General features: G+C 41.0%; 1 protein-coding gene across 1 annotated transcript in view; it reads right to left on the bottom strand.

The window, feature by feature from the left end:
- Positions 1 to 7,248: 7,248 nt before the first annotated feature.
- Positions 7,249 to 15,754, bottom strand: part of LOC125465163 (platelet-activating factor receptor-like) — a 96,986-nt gene continuing 88,480 nt past the window's right edge. The window contains exons 3-4 of the mRNA XM_048558369.2: positions 14,572 to 14,680; positions 7,249 to 9,199 (exon numbers count right to left, since the gene is read on the bottom strand). Of these exons, the coding sequence (XP_048414326.1) occupies positions 8,161 to 9,199; positions 14,572 to 14,680 (1,148 nt within the window). The 3' untranslated portion in view covers positions 7,249 to 8,160. The remainder of the gene's footprint in view (positions 9,200 to 14,571; positions 14,681 to 15,754) is intronic.

Here is a 15,754-nt window from a genome sequence, read left to right as displayed (position 1 = left end):
TGGCTTCCTGTAAAATAATGCCATGGTCAGCTAGCTAATCCACCCTGCAGACTTCACTCTCATTCAAGCAAGTTGATAAAAACACTGTTGCTCCTGCACTACTGTCTTTTCGCTCTCTTACCTGCTTCACTCCCTCCTGTACATGAGCACTGATCAAATCAGAAGACTCTATTCTAAAGGTAACTTGCCTCCTCCTATCTGTGTCTGCAGCTTTACCTCCTGTTCAATAACTCTGAGCCAAGGTTCTGATGTTTACAAACACTTGCCATAGATAAAAATAAAAGGGTCACAGGACTGGTAATGTCAACTTTGCATTCTCTTCACAGATGCTGCCAGAAGTGCTGAGCTTCCCCAGCAATTTCTGGCTTTGCTTCTTATCACAGACATTTTTGCCATGGATCATGCCTGGGAGCTTTGACATTCTGCAGTCACAGCACATTAACCTGCCTTGCCATCTCTATTATATGTTAATTAATTGATGATTTGAAATTAATTAATTTACAGTTGATAAGCTGTACACCTCCCAATAGGTTTTGGCAATGCCAGTAAACTTGACAATAACAAAGGCTTGCAATTTTTCTACCAAGTGTAGCTAGTTAAAGGTTTAGGAAAAGGATTTTTACAATATCATTCACCTCTTTGACCCTTTTTCCCAGAGTCATTTAAATCAGTAAGTAAATCAGCACTCACCAGCCAGTTCCTCACAGTTTTCATTGCAATGTCACTTTTTATTTATGGCTGAATATGTTTCGGCTGGAGATGTTGTTGACACAGCTAAAGTCTCCCCGGCTCTCTGTCCCCTCTCTTGCAGATTTTCAGCTCCTGTTCTCCTAGAAGAAGGGAAGAAAGAGTACCCATTTCCCTTCTTCAGCTAACTCACTTAGCTAGCAAACTCATGTACAGATCTGCACTCTGTCCCACTGCACAAAGAGGTGACAGTCTCTGTGTTGGGGAATGCTGCAGATCAACACCGTGCCTGTGCATCCTCAGAGGCGCTGGAGGTGGGGAAGCTATTGGGCTTCTCTGTTTTACTGGCTGTTGCAGAATCATGGCTGAGGAAGGGAAGAGAGAAAATTAGTTGATGAAGGAGCATAAAATCTTATGTGGGGGAATGTGAGGGCAGCTGTACTTCAGAGAAGAGCTGACAACAATGTTTCTCATTGGCTTCTGCCATTCCAATCTATGGATTGGCTAAGGACTGGCCTTGGTCCTCACCTACTAGCTGGATCTCATTGGCCTCAAATCTGGTCAGAATGTGGAGATCAGAAAGCATTCCATCAGTCTGGCCCTCTCTTTCCTGAGCAATCTCTCCTGCATTCAGAAAACATGAAAAGTCAAACACAGTAGGATTGTAGGCCTGATCACTTGTTGGGCCGACCTGCAAGGTGGTCCAGGGAGTGCAGTGTCCAGATAGATTGACAGCACGAGATGACTCGAAGCATTTCAATGCACATTACACATGTGATGGTGAGGAGGACATTGCCATGTAACATGACTGTATATTGGCACAGTAAGACTGAATGATGGTCCAAAAGTGTGAGAATGCAGTTAAAATGTGATGGTGCTACTCTTGTAGAGCGTTAGAGAGCAATTGTCAGTTTCCTGTACTGGGTCAAACTGTGTCTATGCCTGCTTGAGATTTTGTACAACCCGGCCACTTTGATCTAGTGGGAGGTCTCCCGCTGCCATCAAAGGGGAAAGGAACTCGCGGGGACGGAGTGTGCAGCGAGGAATCTGTGAAACAGGAAGACATCTCCATGTTGCGAAGAAGGGAAAGTATTGACCATTGCCTGTGATGGACCTCCTGCGTTACAATACATGATTGGAGTATCTCAGTAAGTACTGCACCAAACCCTGGTCAGTGTCATATGCAGCAAGGACATTTACCTGCCAATGCTCTTATGTCACTAGTCACATTACCATAGAACTTGTATACAAATAAGCTGGAGTGGAAGCTTCCACAAAAAAAATCACCCAGGCTGATGGTGGACGTGAGGCTATTGAAAACATCCGGTATAATGTTTCAATTTCAAAATGGAAAATCCCAGCCTATGAGAGAGGGCTGAGTCTAACTTCAGGCTGGGAGTTTATAGCATTAGTTCTTGAGCAATTCAGGCACTTCAGCACAATGTGAAGGGAGGTTGGAGGAGCAAAGATGCAGATGTGCTTTGCATGATGAATTCTTGGAAGATGCAATTGGCTCCTGATATCCTCTCTGTCTGTGTTTGACCATTCATCTCTTGTCGGGCTTCTTCTATGTAAAGCGCACCTTGTAATTCAAGCAATCCTCTCTATTGTTCAAATACGTCTCTCTTTGGAGCTGTGAAAGGACAGCCCTTTCCTGCTAATCTCCTCTCACAGCTACTGAATGATCAGGAACTCCCTATCCTCCTCCTGGATTATGTTTTGTGAAAACTTTTGTTTTTTGTTGAACACCTGCTCCTTTACGTTGCTTCAGGTCTTTAGATGCTCCAACAGTGCATTAGATCTATTGCTTTCAAACCTTAATTTCATTTGTCTGGAACTTATTAAAATGTTTTAAAACTTACGAAGTACATGAGTCAGGAGCAGGATTAGATCATTCATCTCCTTAGACCTGCTCTGCCACTCAATAAAATCACGATTGACCTGATTGTAACCTCAATTCCACATTCCCACCTCCCTCCTATAACCTTTCAACACTTTATTTAACAAGAGTGACCCCAGAAAATAGAGTAATGTCTGCCCCGTCACATTAAATGGGCAAGGAAGGTACCTCTGTTTACGATCTCACGCAATCTAGCTTTACCATAAAATAAAACAAGTTCTACCCAAACTGAATTGCTTCCAAATCTTGCTGCATGTTTACATGACTGTGTCATTCAGATCAAAAACTTATGAAAAGATGTAGATGCTGTGTTTCAATTTACTCTACCAGATATTTTTATGGTCTAACCATGAATCAAAAAAGACTATCTTGAGAAGTATTCACATACATCTACAAATTCAAGCCACAATGTCAATATTTGATATAATTCATTGTTATGAGAAAATATCAGGAACCGAGTAATTCTATTTATGGTCATTATGATACTTACAATTTTGTTTTCCCAACTGCAATGTCTATTTAATCACAAATAATGTAATTTTTCCTCTTCACTTGGAATGTATTATGATCCATGGATATATCTCCATAGAATTATAGAACCCCTGCAATGTGCAAGCAAGCCATTTGGCCCATTGAATTCAATCCCTGTAACTCAACATTTCCCAATGGCTTACCCACACAACCTGCATACCCCTGGATACTGTGGGCAATTTAGCATGGCCAATCCATCTAACTTGCACATCTTTGGACTGTGGAATGAAACCGGAGCAGACACAAGCAGGATATACAAACTCCACATCTGAGGGTGGAATCAAACCTGGGTCCCTGCGCACTCTGAGACAGAAGTGCCAACCACTGAGACACCATGGTATCAATAGGTCGGGTGAACATTCTGAGGCGGCAGTCCGAGGTTAATGTGCTGTTTCTCTAAGTAACAATGTCCCCACATGTCTCCCCTATTCATGGAACCTGTCCCTGAATATCATAACCTTTAATTATTTATCTGGATATATCTGATGTATTTGTGAGATTAACACTTTGGAAAGATGAGTCTGCTATATTAATAAATAATAATAAATATAACACCAGCATCCATGATATTTCCATTATTGTTAATTAAAGCTATTACGACCTAGCACAGAAGGTGCAGTATTGTTGCGGTTGCCATAACTATAATCTGACTGAATGCTGTATGACAAAAAAAACACACAAGATCAATCCTGATAAGAGAGACATATTTATGAAGCTTTTCACCTTGCATTCCTCTGGACAAATGCAAGAAATTTCACAGATCACATTGCAAAAGAAAAAGGTTGCTGATTCATTGGTAAGTCAACTCTGATTGGCTGAGATAGCAAGAACTGCAGATGCAGGAGTCAGAGACAACACAGTGTGGAGCTAGAAGATCACAGCAGGCCAGGCAGCATCAGAGGAGTAGGAATGCTGACGTTTTGGGTCAGGAACCTTCTTCAGAAATGGGGGAGGGGGAGGGAGCTCAGAAGTAAATAGAAAGGAGAGGTGGGGCAGGGAAAGTTAGGTGGGGCAATGATAGGTGAGTGCAGGTAGGAAGTTGTGGCGATTAGTCAGCAGAATGGCGGGGATGATAGGTTTGAGAAAAGATGGGCAGTTTGTGACAGGTCAAGGAGGCGATGATGAGAGGGAGTGTTGGTCATGGAATGAGGCCTAGGTGGGAAGATTTTAAAACTGGTGAATTTGATGTTTTAGCTATCGGGTTGTAGGGTCCTGAGGCAGAATATGAGGTGCTGCTCTTCTAGTTGGCGGATGGTGTCATTGTAACACTGGAGGAGGCCCAGGATGGACATGTCGCTCAGGGAGTGGGAGGGGTAGTTAAAATGTTTTGCAACCGGAAGGTGTTATTGTTTGTTGCATACAGAGCGCAGGTGCTCTACAAAACAGTCTCCAAGTCTCTGCTCGGTCTCACCAATGTAGGGAAGACCACATTGGAGCAGCCAATGCAGTATACCAAGTTGACAGATGTGCAAGTGAACCCATGCCTGATGTCGAGGTTTGATGTTTTTGCCTTGAATGAAGGTGAGGGGGAAGGTGTAAGGGCAGATGTAGCACTTCCTGCGGTTGCAGGGAAAGGTGCCAGGGTGGTGGGGATAGTGGGGAGTGTGGAGCAGACGAGGGAATCGCAGAGAGAGATCCTTATGAAAACTCCCCCTCCCTCTCCCATTCCCTGGGTGGCATGTCCATGCTGACTTCAAGAAGCAAGGAGGAGTACATGCTCCTTTCTACACCAATGGAGCTGAGGTGGAGATGGTCAAGGCATCAAGTTCGTAGGAGCAGCAATCACCAACAATGTGTTCTGGTCCATCCACATTGACATGACGGTCAGGAAAGCACATCAATGCCTCAACTTCCTCAGGAGGCTAAGGAAATTCAGGATGTCTGTAAAAACTTGCCAATTTTTATAGAAGTATTCTATCCAGATGCATCACTGCTTAGTATGGAAACTGCTCTGCCCAGAGCCAGAGGAAACTAGAGTACAGCCCAACTTTCTATCCATTGACTCCATTTATACTTCCTACTGCCTCGGAAAGGCAGCCAAAATAATGAAAGACCTCTCCCACCCAAGTTATAATCCCTTCCAACCTCTTCCATCAGGCAGGCAAAATCTTAAATACATATATCAACAGATTCAAGAACAACTTCCTCCCCACTGTTACTAGACTTTTGAATGGACCTCTCAAATTTCAAATCTAATGTTGATCTCACTTTTTGTGCATCTTCTCTGCAGCCATAGCATTGTATTCCTCGCTCTGTTCTATTCCCTAATGCACTTTGTAGGGTATAATCTGCCAGTACGGCACGCAAAACTTTTCACTGTACCTAGGTACATGTGACAATAATTAATCAAATCAAATTTTAAAAAAGGATGTGCACTTAAAATGCCATCACCTGCAAAAACAAACCAGCTAGAGGCAATAAGGGAAATACCCTCTTCAGTGCTACAGATTTTGATTACTTTATGATTCCACCAAAACGTAAGTTAAGTGAATATAAGGAAAGAATATACTTGCAGTATGTGATTAACAGCTCTGGGATTTTTTGTTATTCCCAGTGCCGTAAACAGAATTGTGTGCCACACTGTCTCTTTATGGTGCTCCCCATGTGATTACAATGAAAATTCTGTGCAGAACCAGCAATGCATGTGGAATATACGTAATTCAGCAGCAGGAGGAGCTTTTCATTCGTGAAAGCCACCAGCAATTAACAATGCAGCAGGTAGAATAAAAGCCTTTTAGTCAAATAAGAAGCTCTTCAATACAGTCACAACTCCCCAGTCTAAACAATGATGTTAAATTAAGACTTGAAAGCAGAAGGTAGCTCAGATGTTTTCCAAAATAAAATTTCACTTATCACAATTTCACATTATGTTGGTTTCACTTTGTTTGTGTGCACAGCATTTTAATTTATTGATATCACCTACGTCAGAGCTAAATGTCCTGGTACAGGGAGTTCAGGACATTTCCTTTACGTATGGATGTTACTAAGGATTGAAACTTGCTTTTGCTTTAGCTAAGTACAGGCTGTGTCAAGTTTTTGAAGGGATTTTTTGCAGCGAGGGCTGGAGAGTTTTCGCACCATATCTTGCTAAATATTCTTCATTGGCTATCTACTCCACCCCAATGCATGCATCTGATTCTAACTCAATCTTAGTGTTGTCTTTCCTGGAACAACTTGCCAGTCAGCAAATATCTGCCAAATGGAAGTATCCTCTTGCTGGATATCTCATCGAATTCTGTCACAAATCCTGCCACAACAAACTTCTCTCAGACCCCTATGTGTGTAGTGCTACCAGAAATGGACGCACACTTTTACAGTACTGACATTCACCCTTGAGGCACCTCATTTTCTCACCTTGACTAATTGTCCCAATCACTACTATGCCTCCCCACCACTTTCGGAACTCCAGGCCTTTGCTACTTTATTTCCCCATCCCTGCAACATCATGCTCTGTCCTTCTCAATCCTTCTTCCACTCCTGCATACCCACTCCACAATTCCCCTCGCCATTGATTGCCACTTGACAATCCCAAATCTCCATGCAATCTGTCATTCTCCTGCTCCCCTCTTTCTGTCAACTAGGGGAAAACGAGGGTCACTGCTGACCTTACACATTACTGCCAATGATCATTCCACTTTTAAGCCACTGTGAATTGGATGCCATTAGATTCGCGTACACTGCTGACTTTGCCTTGAAGGTAAGAAATGTTTTACAGGGATGAGTATTTATGGCACGCAAATGCACAGCCCATACAAACCTACCACAGGCCAGTGGAATTTTTGACATGTTACAAATATGTCCTTGTTTTTACCTGTGCAGCTCAACCCACTTCTTCCTGTCGAATTACGCCACACCATGCACCACATTTGCTGCAGGCTTCAGAAAATCCCCTGGCCCCTCTCTGCTCTCTCAACGTGTCAGAAGGTCACAAAAGGGAATTAGCAGATGGATACATTTGAGGGCACTTGGGGAATGAGTAGTAAAGTGCAATTCGACCTGGTGGTGGATGTGGTGGAAATTACTAGCATTGATTTGACAGGCCAAATGACTCTCTGATTTTGTGATTCTTTCTTCCATAAATAATAAGGTTTATTTTACACTTGGTGCACCAACATTCATTTATATACATTGCCCACATAATCATTAAGACAATACAATTCTCATTAAAAACAGATTCTGGAGTTAATTGCCTCCAGGACTTTTAACTAGGCAAAGTCAAGATCAGAATTACAATGTAAAAAAAATTATGAATACTTTACAAAGTACAAAATTGATACCACAATAAAAGAAAAGTGAAATTCATCACTACAAAAAGAAAATCTATGTCACAAACAAATTTCAAAAGTAAAATAACCAAGATTGATTGCAATGTGAGAAAAGACCAGCGCTATGTATCTGATTCAATTTTCCCGTTGAATATTCTGGGGAATGGAAGAAACGTTCACAACCATTGTCACTAAAAAGAATTCTGACATGGGCTGTAAGTGGCTTTAAGTACAAAGGAAAGGATTCACCTCCCCTTATACTTCCCAATGTATGACTCAGTGATGTACGAATTTATCAACATGCGTCTTTTGCCTTCTTTCCATTTGACTTCACTAAATAAAAATGATAAGACTTTTCCAGCAAATCTCCCTTCATCAACATGTTTCTCATGTATCTGTTTTTAGGGGCAATGCTCCTTTAAAGTCATTAACTTAGAAATTCAAAGTCAATTTTAGACCTTGCTGCTCTAAAACAAGCTTTCTGATGCCAGCAGTAGATGGAGTTTAAGCTGCACACTCTTTAAGGATGAAAATTCACTCTGTGGGAATTTAAAAATTGTAGCAGTCACAAGCTTCTTTTCAGTTGTACCAAGGTTCATTTGGTGCAGGCAGTTGCTGAGAAAAGCCATGGATGCTTTACAGCAGTAAAACTTGTGGGTGATGTCTCCCAAGGATGACATGGCATTCCATTTCTAACTCAGCTGCAAGTATGTAATGGACTGCAGAGTGCTGAGTGCTGATCTGAAGATCAGGCCCCATTTCTTCTCAGCCCCAAGGCTACGAGGTAGTGAGTGATGTCGATCTGATATGGATTTCTGAGGCCTCAAATGTGTGGACCTGAAAGGGCAGGCAGCGCATCAGTTTTCTGAATGTTCTCATCAACTCTCTCTGAAATCTCTTCACGGAGAAGCAGTAAATAATTGGATCAATGCAGCTATTCATGCTCAGCAAAGCCACATTCAGTTGGTGGATAATGTCTATGGCCTTGGGAGGGCCACAGTGAGGCATCTCTTTGGAGTTGGCTCGGCTTAACTCCCAGGGGATTAGGAAAACATGGTAGGGCAAAGCACAGACCAAAAACGCGACAAGCATCCCCAGCACCATCGACTTAGCCAGCCTTCGATGGATGCCTTGAGATGTTTTCCCTTGGGCTGAAAGAGCTTTCATTATTGAAATGTAGCTCAGTAGAACAATCAATAAGGATATGAGGAAGAACGTGAAAGATGCATACACATAAAACTTTCTGCCAGAGTATTCTTCAAAACATTTTACAATGGTCGTCCCGCTCTTGAATGACTGCTGCTGTATCAATGTAGGAATGGCACATGCAATCCAAACTATCCAAATCGCAGCACACGTGCAAAGAGATCCAACCGGCTTATTGAAGGGAAGGTTAAGTTTTCTCATTCGAACTGTGCAGTATCTGTTGATGCTAATGAAGATCATAAAGGTGATGGCGCTGTACGTTGCGATGTAGTAGAATGTTCCAGCTAACCGACACATGACCTCTGAGAAGATCCAGTCTCCGCCCTTGAAATAATAGACCACCCAAAACGGTAAAGTGAGGTTAAACAGGATGTCAGCTAGTGTCAGGTTAATCAGGTACACCCTGATTGCTTTTTTAACCTTCCTGGCGTTCTGCAGAAATGTCAGCAACGCAATGCAGTTCCCGAAGAGTCCAACAAACAGGACCACCAAGTAGACAAGTGGGAGAATAATGTTTTGCGTGGGGTCCCAGTTGGCACAGGATTCAGCTGCTTGGCCTATTGAGCTGGAGTTCTCACTGGAGTTCTCACTGGAGTTCATCACTAACCCTCTGTAACACAGTAAAAAAACACACAAAGGATAAGGTCCAAATAAAATTCTGTCAGTGCACGTTGCTACGACAAAGTGAGGTGGGATAAATTGCACTCCCCTCACCCTACCTTCAAACTCCATGGTTGGTTGCAACCAACATTTAAATTATTTTTGGCACACACAAGGTCACGTTTCACCTAAAATGTAATACTTATCAAAATTACAAAGTCAATTACAGGGTTTCCTTGATTGAAGGGAAGAATTTTATTACTTAAAAACCCTGAGAAAAAATAAGAAAGCGTGATTCAAACTTAGAGTTTAGAAAGGGGAGAGTCTGGTAGAGAAGAAGGTCAGAACTGTTTCTCTAATTTGCTTTCACACTGGGCACTCTGCAGAAGTCTGAGGGAGAGAGTGTTCCAGTTATGCATTACTGATCAATTTACCTTCTTTTCTGTGCCCAAAAGTTCATTTCTTTAAATTCACTTGTGCATCCCCAAATCTCACATCATTGTTTTTCCCAGATAACAAAATGTGAAGCCGGATGAACACAGCAGGCCAAGCAGCATCTCAGGAGCACAAAAGCTAACGTTTCCTCCTGAGATGCTGCTTGGCCTGCTGTGTTCATCCGGCTTCACATTTTGTTATCTTGGATTCTCCAGCATCTGCAGTCCCCATTATCTCTGATCATTGTTTTTCCCATGCTGGATATCCTGCAGGAAACTTTCATCTCGGTATACAGAGCCCATGTTCTTTGTGAGGGATGGGACGCTCCTATGTACTTTCCTATGTACTGTGAATGGCCACACTTGGCTTCTTGAGGCAGACCAGGTGAGACAATGGGGGAAAAAATATAGATGAGGTCAGGGGCTGACCTCACAATCATACAGTTCCACGGGTAGCAAGCCAGTGGATAACGAGTGCATGTGAAATTTCTGGAAATTTGTAAATAGAAAATAGTAGACGAAGGTTCTTTTCATACCTGACTAAGTTTCAATACTTTGTAATTAAAAATATTCATTTTTCCTCAGATTTGTTTATCTCACACTGTCTTCATAAACTTACTTCAACCTATTGAGGCGAGTACTAAAGTCAATTTACAATAATTTGTCCATTTTTTTCAAAAAAAAATTTTAATCCATAAATGTTCGCTGGGACTGAAGTCAGGTATGAAAACTGAAAATTGATAGTCCATTTTTATCACTGTGTTGACAATGTTAGCAATTTTAGAGCATTGCAAAAATTGTCTTCCGCTGATATTTTGAAAATGTAGTAATATGTATTAAAGGCAAAGCTGACAAGTTCTAAAACTAATCTACTCTCATCAGCTTAAAGAACCTTACATCATTTTAGTCCAATTTGGCCTCAGTTTAATAGTGGAATAATTTACGGTCTAAATAATTGGCATTAACAGGAAAAGGATTATTAATATGTTAATTTAAATAAATTAAGAACAAGAACACAAGAGTTATTTTTTCCTTTATCCATTGAAGCTGCCTGTTTGTTTCTGGATAGCAGATTGCAGCATAAAATTTCTGTCCAGCTGCTGCCTGATCCCAGTGCCACAAGCTTTCTACTGGGACCACAACAGATGTAGTACTCCTACCGTTCTGTCTGTCATTTAAGCCGCTCTGGAGAATAAAAAACAGCTAGTTTAAAGATGAAGGAGGCCTTTTTTTAATATTATAAAATAACAAATAGTATGGCCTGAAGTTTCTGCATAATTAGGAATCTGCATGTTTGTTTTCTGAAAGGACTTCTTCACACTTCTGCTGACATTTATTCTCTTCCATTGCAGTTCTTACAGGGGTCTATGAGCAAGGCCAACATTTGTGTTCCATCCTTAACTAACCCTAAGAATTTGGTGGTGAGCCACATTGAAACATTGCAGTTCACCTTGCACAGTTACACCCAAAAGCACTGTTAGGAAGGGATTCCAGGTTTTTGACCGATGACAAGTGAAGGGACAGTGGCATATTCCCAAGCCAGGATGATGTATAGCATGGAGGGGTACATACAGATGGCAGTGTAATGGGCATATGCTGCTCTTTGCCTTCCAAGTGATAAAGGCCTCAGTTCTGAAAAGTTTATCAAATGAGACTTTGCAAATTGCTGCAATGAACCTTGCAGTTCGTAGAGGATGGAGGGAATGAATCTTTGGGGAAGTGTTGCCAATCAAGTGGGTTGCATTGTCTTGGATAGTATGGAACCAGTTGGAGCTGCACTGACTCAAGCAAGTGGAGAGTATTCCATCAGACCCATGAGGCTTCCCGTTCACATTGGCAGCCCATCCTTGGGAAATCTGGAAAGAATCGTAAAGTTGATGTGTTAGCCTGCCTATTTCTTCAGATTTCCTGGTCTATTTGACCGTCATCCCACTTTCTGGTAAAATTCCAGCCAACGTCTTTTCTAAACAAATACTCAAAAAATTATTATATAAAAGATAAATTCATCAATAACACTCTCAGAGCTGCAAACTGCTAATTAAGATGAATTTTGTGAACAGTATTTGGGTGTTAATCGATCCAGTAGTTAGGGCACAATGTGGTTCAGTGGTTCCTGTGGTTCAGTGGTACTGTCCTATAGGCCAGCCGGTTTACATCCTACCTCAGGATGAGTTGGTTATGGGGCTGTGTCATAACAAGTGGACAAGTAGATTAAAATAAAATGACATGGCTGGGGCTTGGGGCAGTATGAAATTAACTGTGTGTCTGTGAATAAATCAACAAGTTTTATTAAGGTTCATCTCTATATTGGTTTCTATATCACCTACAAGCTTGATCCAGTTAACAGAAACTTCTCAAAAGGTAAGGTCACCGGTGAATCTGAGTAATAGTGCCTTTTGTGACCAGTCATATTGCAATTTTTTTTTCTATTTTTGAGGAATCCTCAGGCCAGCGTATGTCATAAAACCACATCTTGTCCACATGGTATTAATTATGGTTTTTAAACGGTTAGCTTCCAGGAATGTGGCCTTGTTCAGAATTTGTCCTGGGAGACTTAATGAGATAATTAACAAGAACACACATCAATTTGACAGTAGGGAGAGCCCTTTTGTATGTTTCTGAGATGCTTGCACTGCCAATGTTGAATTGATTTCACTTGGTTAACAAAGTGGAATGCCAGCCGAAATCCACTTCACTGTGGTTTAAAATGGAACTAACGTTTCTGTCACTCAAAACTGTTAATAAAGAGAAGACCATGCAATAGATCTTGATTTCTCATAAAACACCTGAAAGTAGGTCAGTGGCAAATGGCAATAAAACTCAGGGAAGCTGCAAAACAAGCAACCAACTCACCAATTTTATGCTATATACAAAGTCAGTATTTACCAATGTCTCAATGAATTTGCGGGCTATTTTGTTCTGCTTGACCATAAATCTCCTAACATTGATAAGGTTTGTATGAGACGGATACACAGCATTTAAGTGGGAAGCTATTTCATTGAGAATGCAAACTGTGAAGAATTATCGGCACCTAATTTTCTATCCAAATGTACAATAACCTTACTAAACTCACTTGTCAACAATCTGAAAGGTCACTGTAAATACTTTCCTGAGGGAACTACACCTAAAGTGAAAACTGGTGACTGACTTGCTAAGTTTAGATAATTATTGAAGATGGTGTTAGCAGTCTTTCAACAGTATCAGTTTTATGATGGAGGAAGCATGTTAATAACTCTCTGAGACAGACAATTGCATTTTAATGCCAAATGCAGGCATTCAGGATGGCCACAAAGCAACTGTTTATTTCTAAGTATTAGTATGTTTAAAATCCAATTGCAATGTAACAATGTCCCACAGTCCAAAGATGTGCAATTCAGTGATTGGCCATGCTAAATTGCTCCGAGTATCTGGTGATGTACAGACTAGGTGGGTTATCCATGGGAAATTCGGGGTTACAGGGATAGAGTAGGGGACTAAGCCTGGGTAGGATATTGTTCAGAAAGTCAGCATGAACTCAATGGATCAAATGGCTTGCTTCCACACTGTAGGGATTCTATGATTCTGTAATTTATGTAATAAGTTAATCATATTGGAGTTTTCTGTCTCATCAGGTCCATGAGTCACTTGGTAAATGATGTGTACAATGCTGAAACATAGAAATGTAGAAACATAGAAGATAGGAGTAGGATGAGGCTATTTGGCCCCTCGAGCCTGCTCCGCCATTCTTCATGATTGTAGCTGATTGTCCAACTCAATAGCCTAATCCTGCTTTCTCCCCATAACCTTCGATCTCATTCACCCCAAGTGCTATATCTAGTTGCCTCTTGAATACATTCAATGTTTTGGCATCAACCACCTCCTGTGGTAATGAATTCCACAGGCTCACCACTCTTTGGGTGAAGAAATGTCTCTTTATCTCTGTCCTAAATGGCCTAACCCAAATCCTCATACTGCGACCCCTGGTTCTGTATACACCCACCATTGGGAACATCCTCCTGCATCTACACTGTCTAGTCCTGTCAGAATTTTATAAATCTCTATGTGATCTCCCTTCATTCATCTGAACTCCAGCGGAAACAATCCTAACCTAGTCTATCTATCTTCATACATCAGACCTGCCATCCCCAGAATCAGCCTGGTAAATCTTCACTGTACTTCCTCGAGAGTAAGACCATCCTTCCCTAGAAAAGGAGACCAAAACTGCACCAACCTGCAAAACTGCACAGGCGTGGTCTCATCAAGGACCTGTGTAACTGCAACTACGCATCCCTGCTCCTGTACTCCAAACCTGTCACAATGAAGGCCAACATACGATTTGCCTCCTTTACCGCCTGCTGCACCTGCATGTTCACCTTCAGCAACTGATGCACAAGGACTCCCAGGTCCCACTGCACTCTCCCCTATTCCAATTTAAGCCATTCAGGTAGTAATCTGCCTTCTTGTATTTGCTTCCAAAGCGAATACCCTCATATTTATCCAAATTATACTGCATCTGCCATTGATTTGCCCACTCACCCAACCGGTTGAGATTATGCTGAAAGATCTCTACATTCTCATCATAGTTCACCCTCCCACTCAACTTGGCAATTTCTGTAAACTTGGAGATGGTGCATTTTGTTTCCTCATCCAAATCATTAATACATATAATGAATAGCATGGGGTCCCAGCACCAATCCTTGTGGCACCCCACTAGTTACTGCCTGCCAATTTGAAAATGACCCATCAATTCCTATTCTTAACTTTAACAAAAATCAACAAACAAATAAGTTCTTCCTTGATGAGTGAGCCACAAACAATATAATGGGCTGCTGAGGAATCGTTATCTCATGTATTTTCTCCTTTGTCGATGAAGAGGTCACCAGGAATGTCTTACCAGGGATAATCAATCATTTTAAAAAGTGGCTACAGTGAATTGAGACTGGACAATAATACTGAAATGTAAGCTTACACCAAACGTTTGGGCTCTTCAGTCATGTTCCACAATAGCGACTCCATCTTGATTACGGTTTCTTTCAGATGGTTACCCAGATTCTGTTTCAGTACGCTATCAGTTGTATCTTGTGAGAAATAAACATTGTATGTTAATACAGTAGTATGAACCTTTGTCAGATTCAAAAACTGCCCTCTCCTAGTCCATAGAACAAATTACATTTACATCTAGCTTTCTGCATAGCAGGTTCTTGTTGCTATTTTTGTCAGTGCTGTTGCCTGTTTAGAGCTCTCTTGGGCCACAGTCTAAGTCCTGTTAATAGTCAGCTTAGTACAGTTAATGTGTGGCAGTGCTGGAAAAAATAAATAGGGTGCTTTTGAATGCATCCTAAGAAATTAATGAAAACAGCAGGTTTGATGGGTTAAATTGTAAATTTATTCCACATTTTCTAATTGTAATGTTTTATTCTTCAATATTCAAATACAAGGAGGGGAAACAATATTCATATACAGTAAAGTAGTCTGTTTTATTTGGACATTAAATATTAAGAGATTAACGTTCCACTGCAGACAATATTAGAACAGTACCAGTATTATTTATATAAGGATTAATGTTAAAACTTTAGAAAAAATGTTTTATTAATATTCAGCTTTCATCATTTGACTTTAATACTTAAAATGGCTGTTATTACTTGACAAGTCAAGGCAATCTACATAGAATGTACAAAACTAGCTGTGTGTGAAATACATTTAAATCAAAAGGCTCAGAAACTCAGTGAGCCATCAAGAAATTTATATGTGATAACAAGGTGTAGAGCTGGATGAACACAGCAGGCCAAGCAGCATCTTAGGAGCAGGAAAGTTGATGTTTCGGGCCTAGACCCTTCACGAAGGGTCCTAAGCCCGAAACATCAGCTTTCCTGCTCCTAAGATGCTGCTTAGCCTGCTGTGTTCATCCAGCTCTACACCTTGTTATCTCGGATTCTCTAGCATCTGCAGTTCCCATTATATCTGAAGAAATGTATATGTAATTGTTTTACTTGTTTCACACTTGCATTCTAACTTTGTATATTGAGAGATGTCTACAACTATCCAGCTTTGAATGAAACATTGATGTAGATTGCAGAACATGCAGGAGAACCATTTATGAAAACCATAGTTTGAGCAATAAAGGGGTGAGAAAACAATATAGATTTATAACA

This window comes from Stegostoma tigrinum, chromosome 24 (genome assembly GCF_030684315.1).
Source record: "Stegostoma tigrinum isolate sSteTig4 chromosome 24, sSteTig4.hap1, whole genome shotgun sequence".
Taxonomy (NCBI): Eukaryota; Metazoa; Chordata; class Chondrichthyes; order Orectolobiformes; family Stegostomatidae; genus Stegostoma; species Stegostoma tigrinum.
Note: the sequence above shows the minus strand (reverse complement) of the source record. Positions and strands in the feature narration are given on the sequence as shown.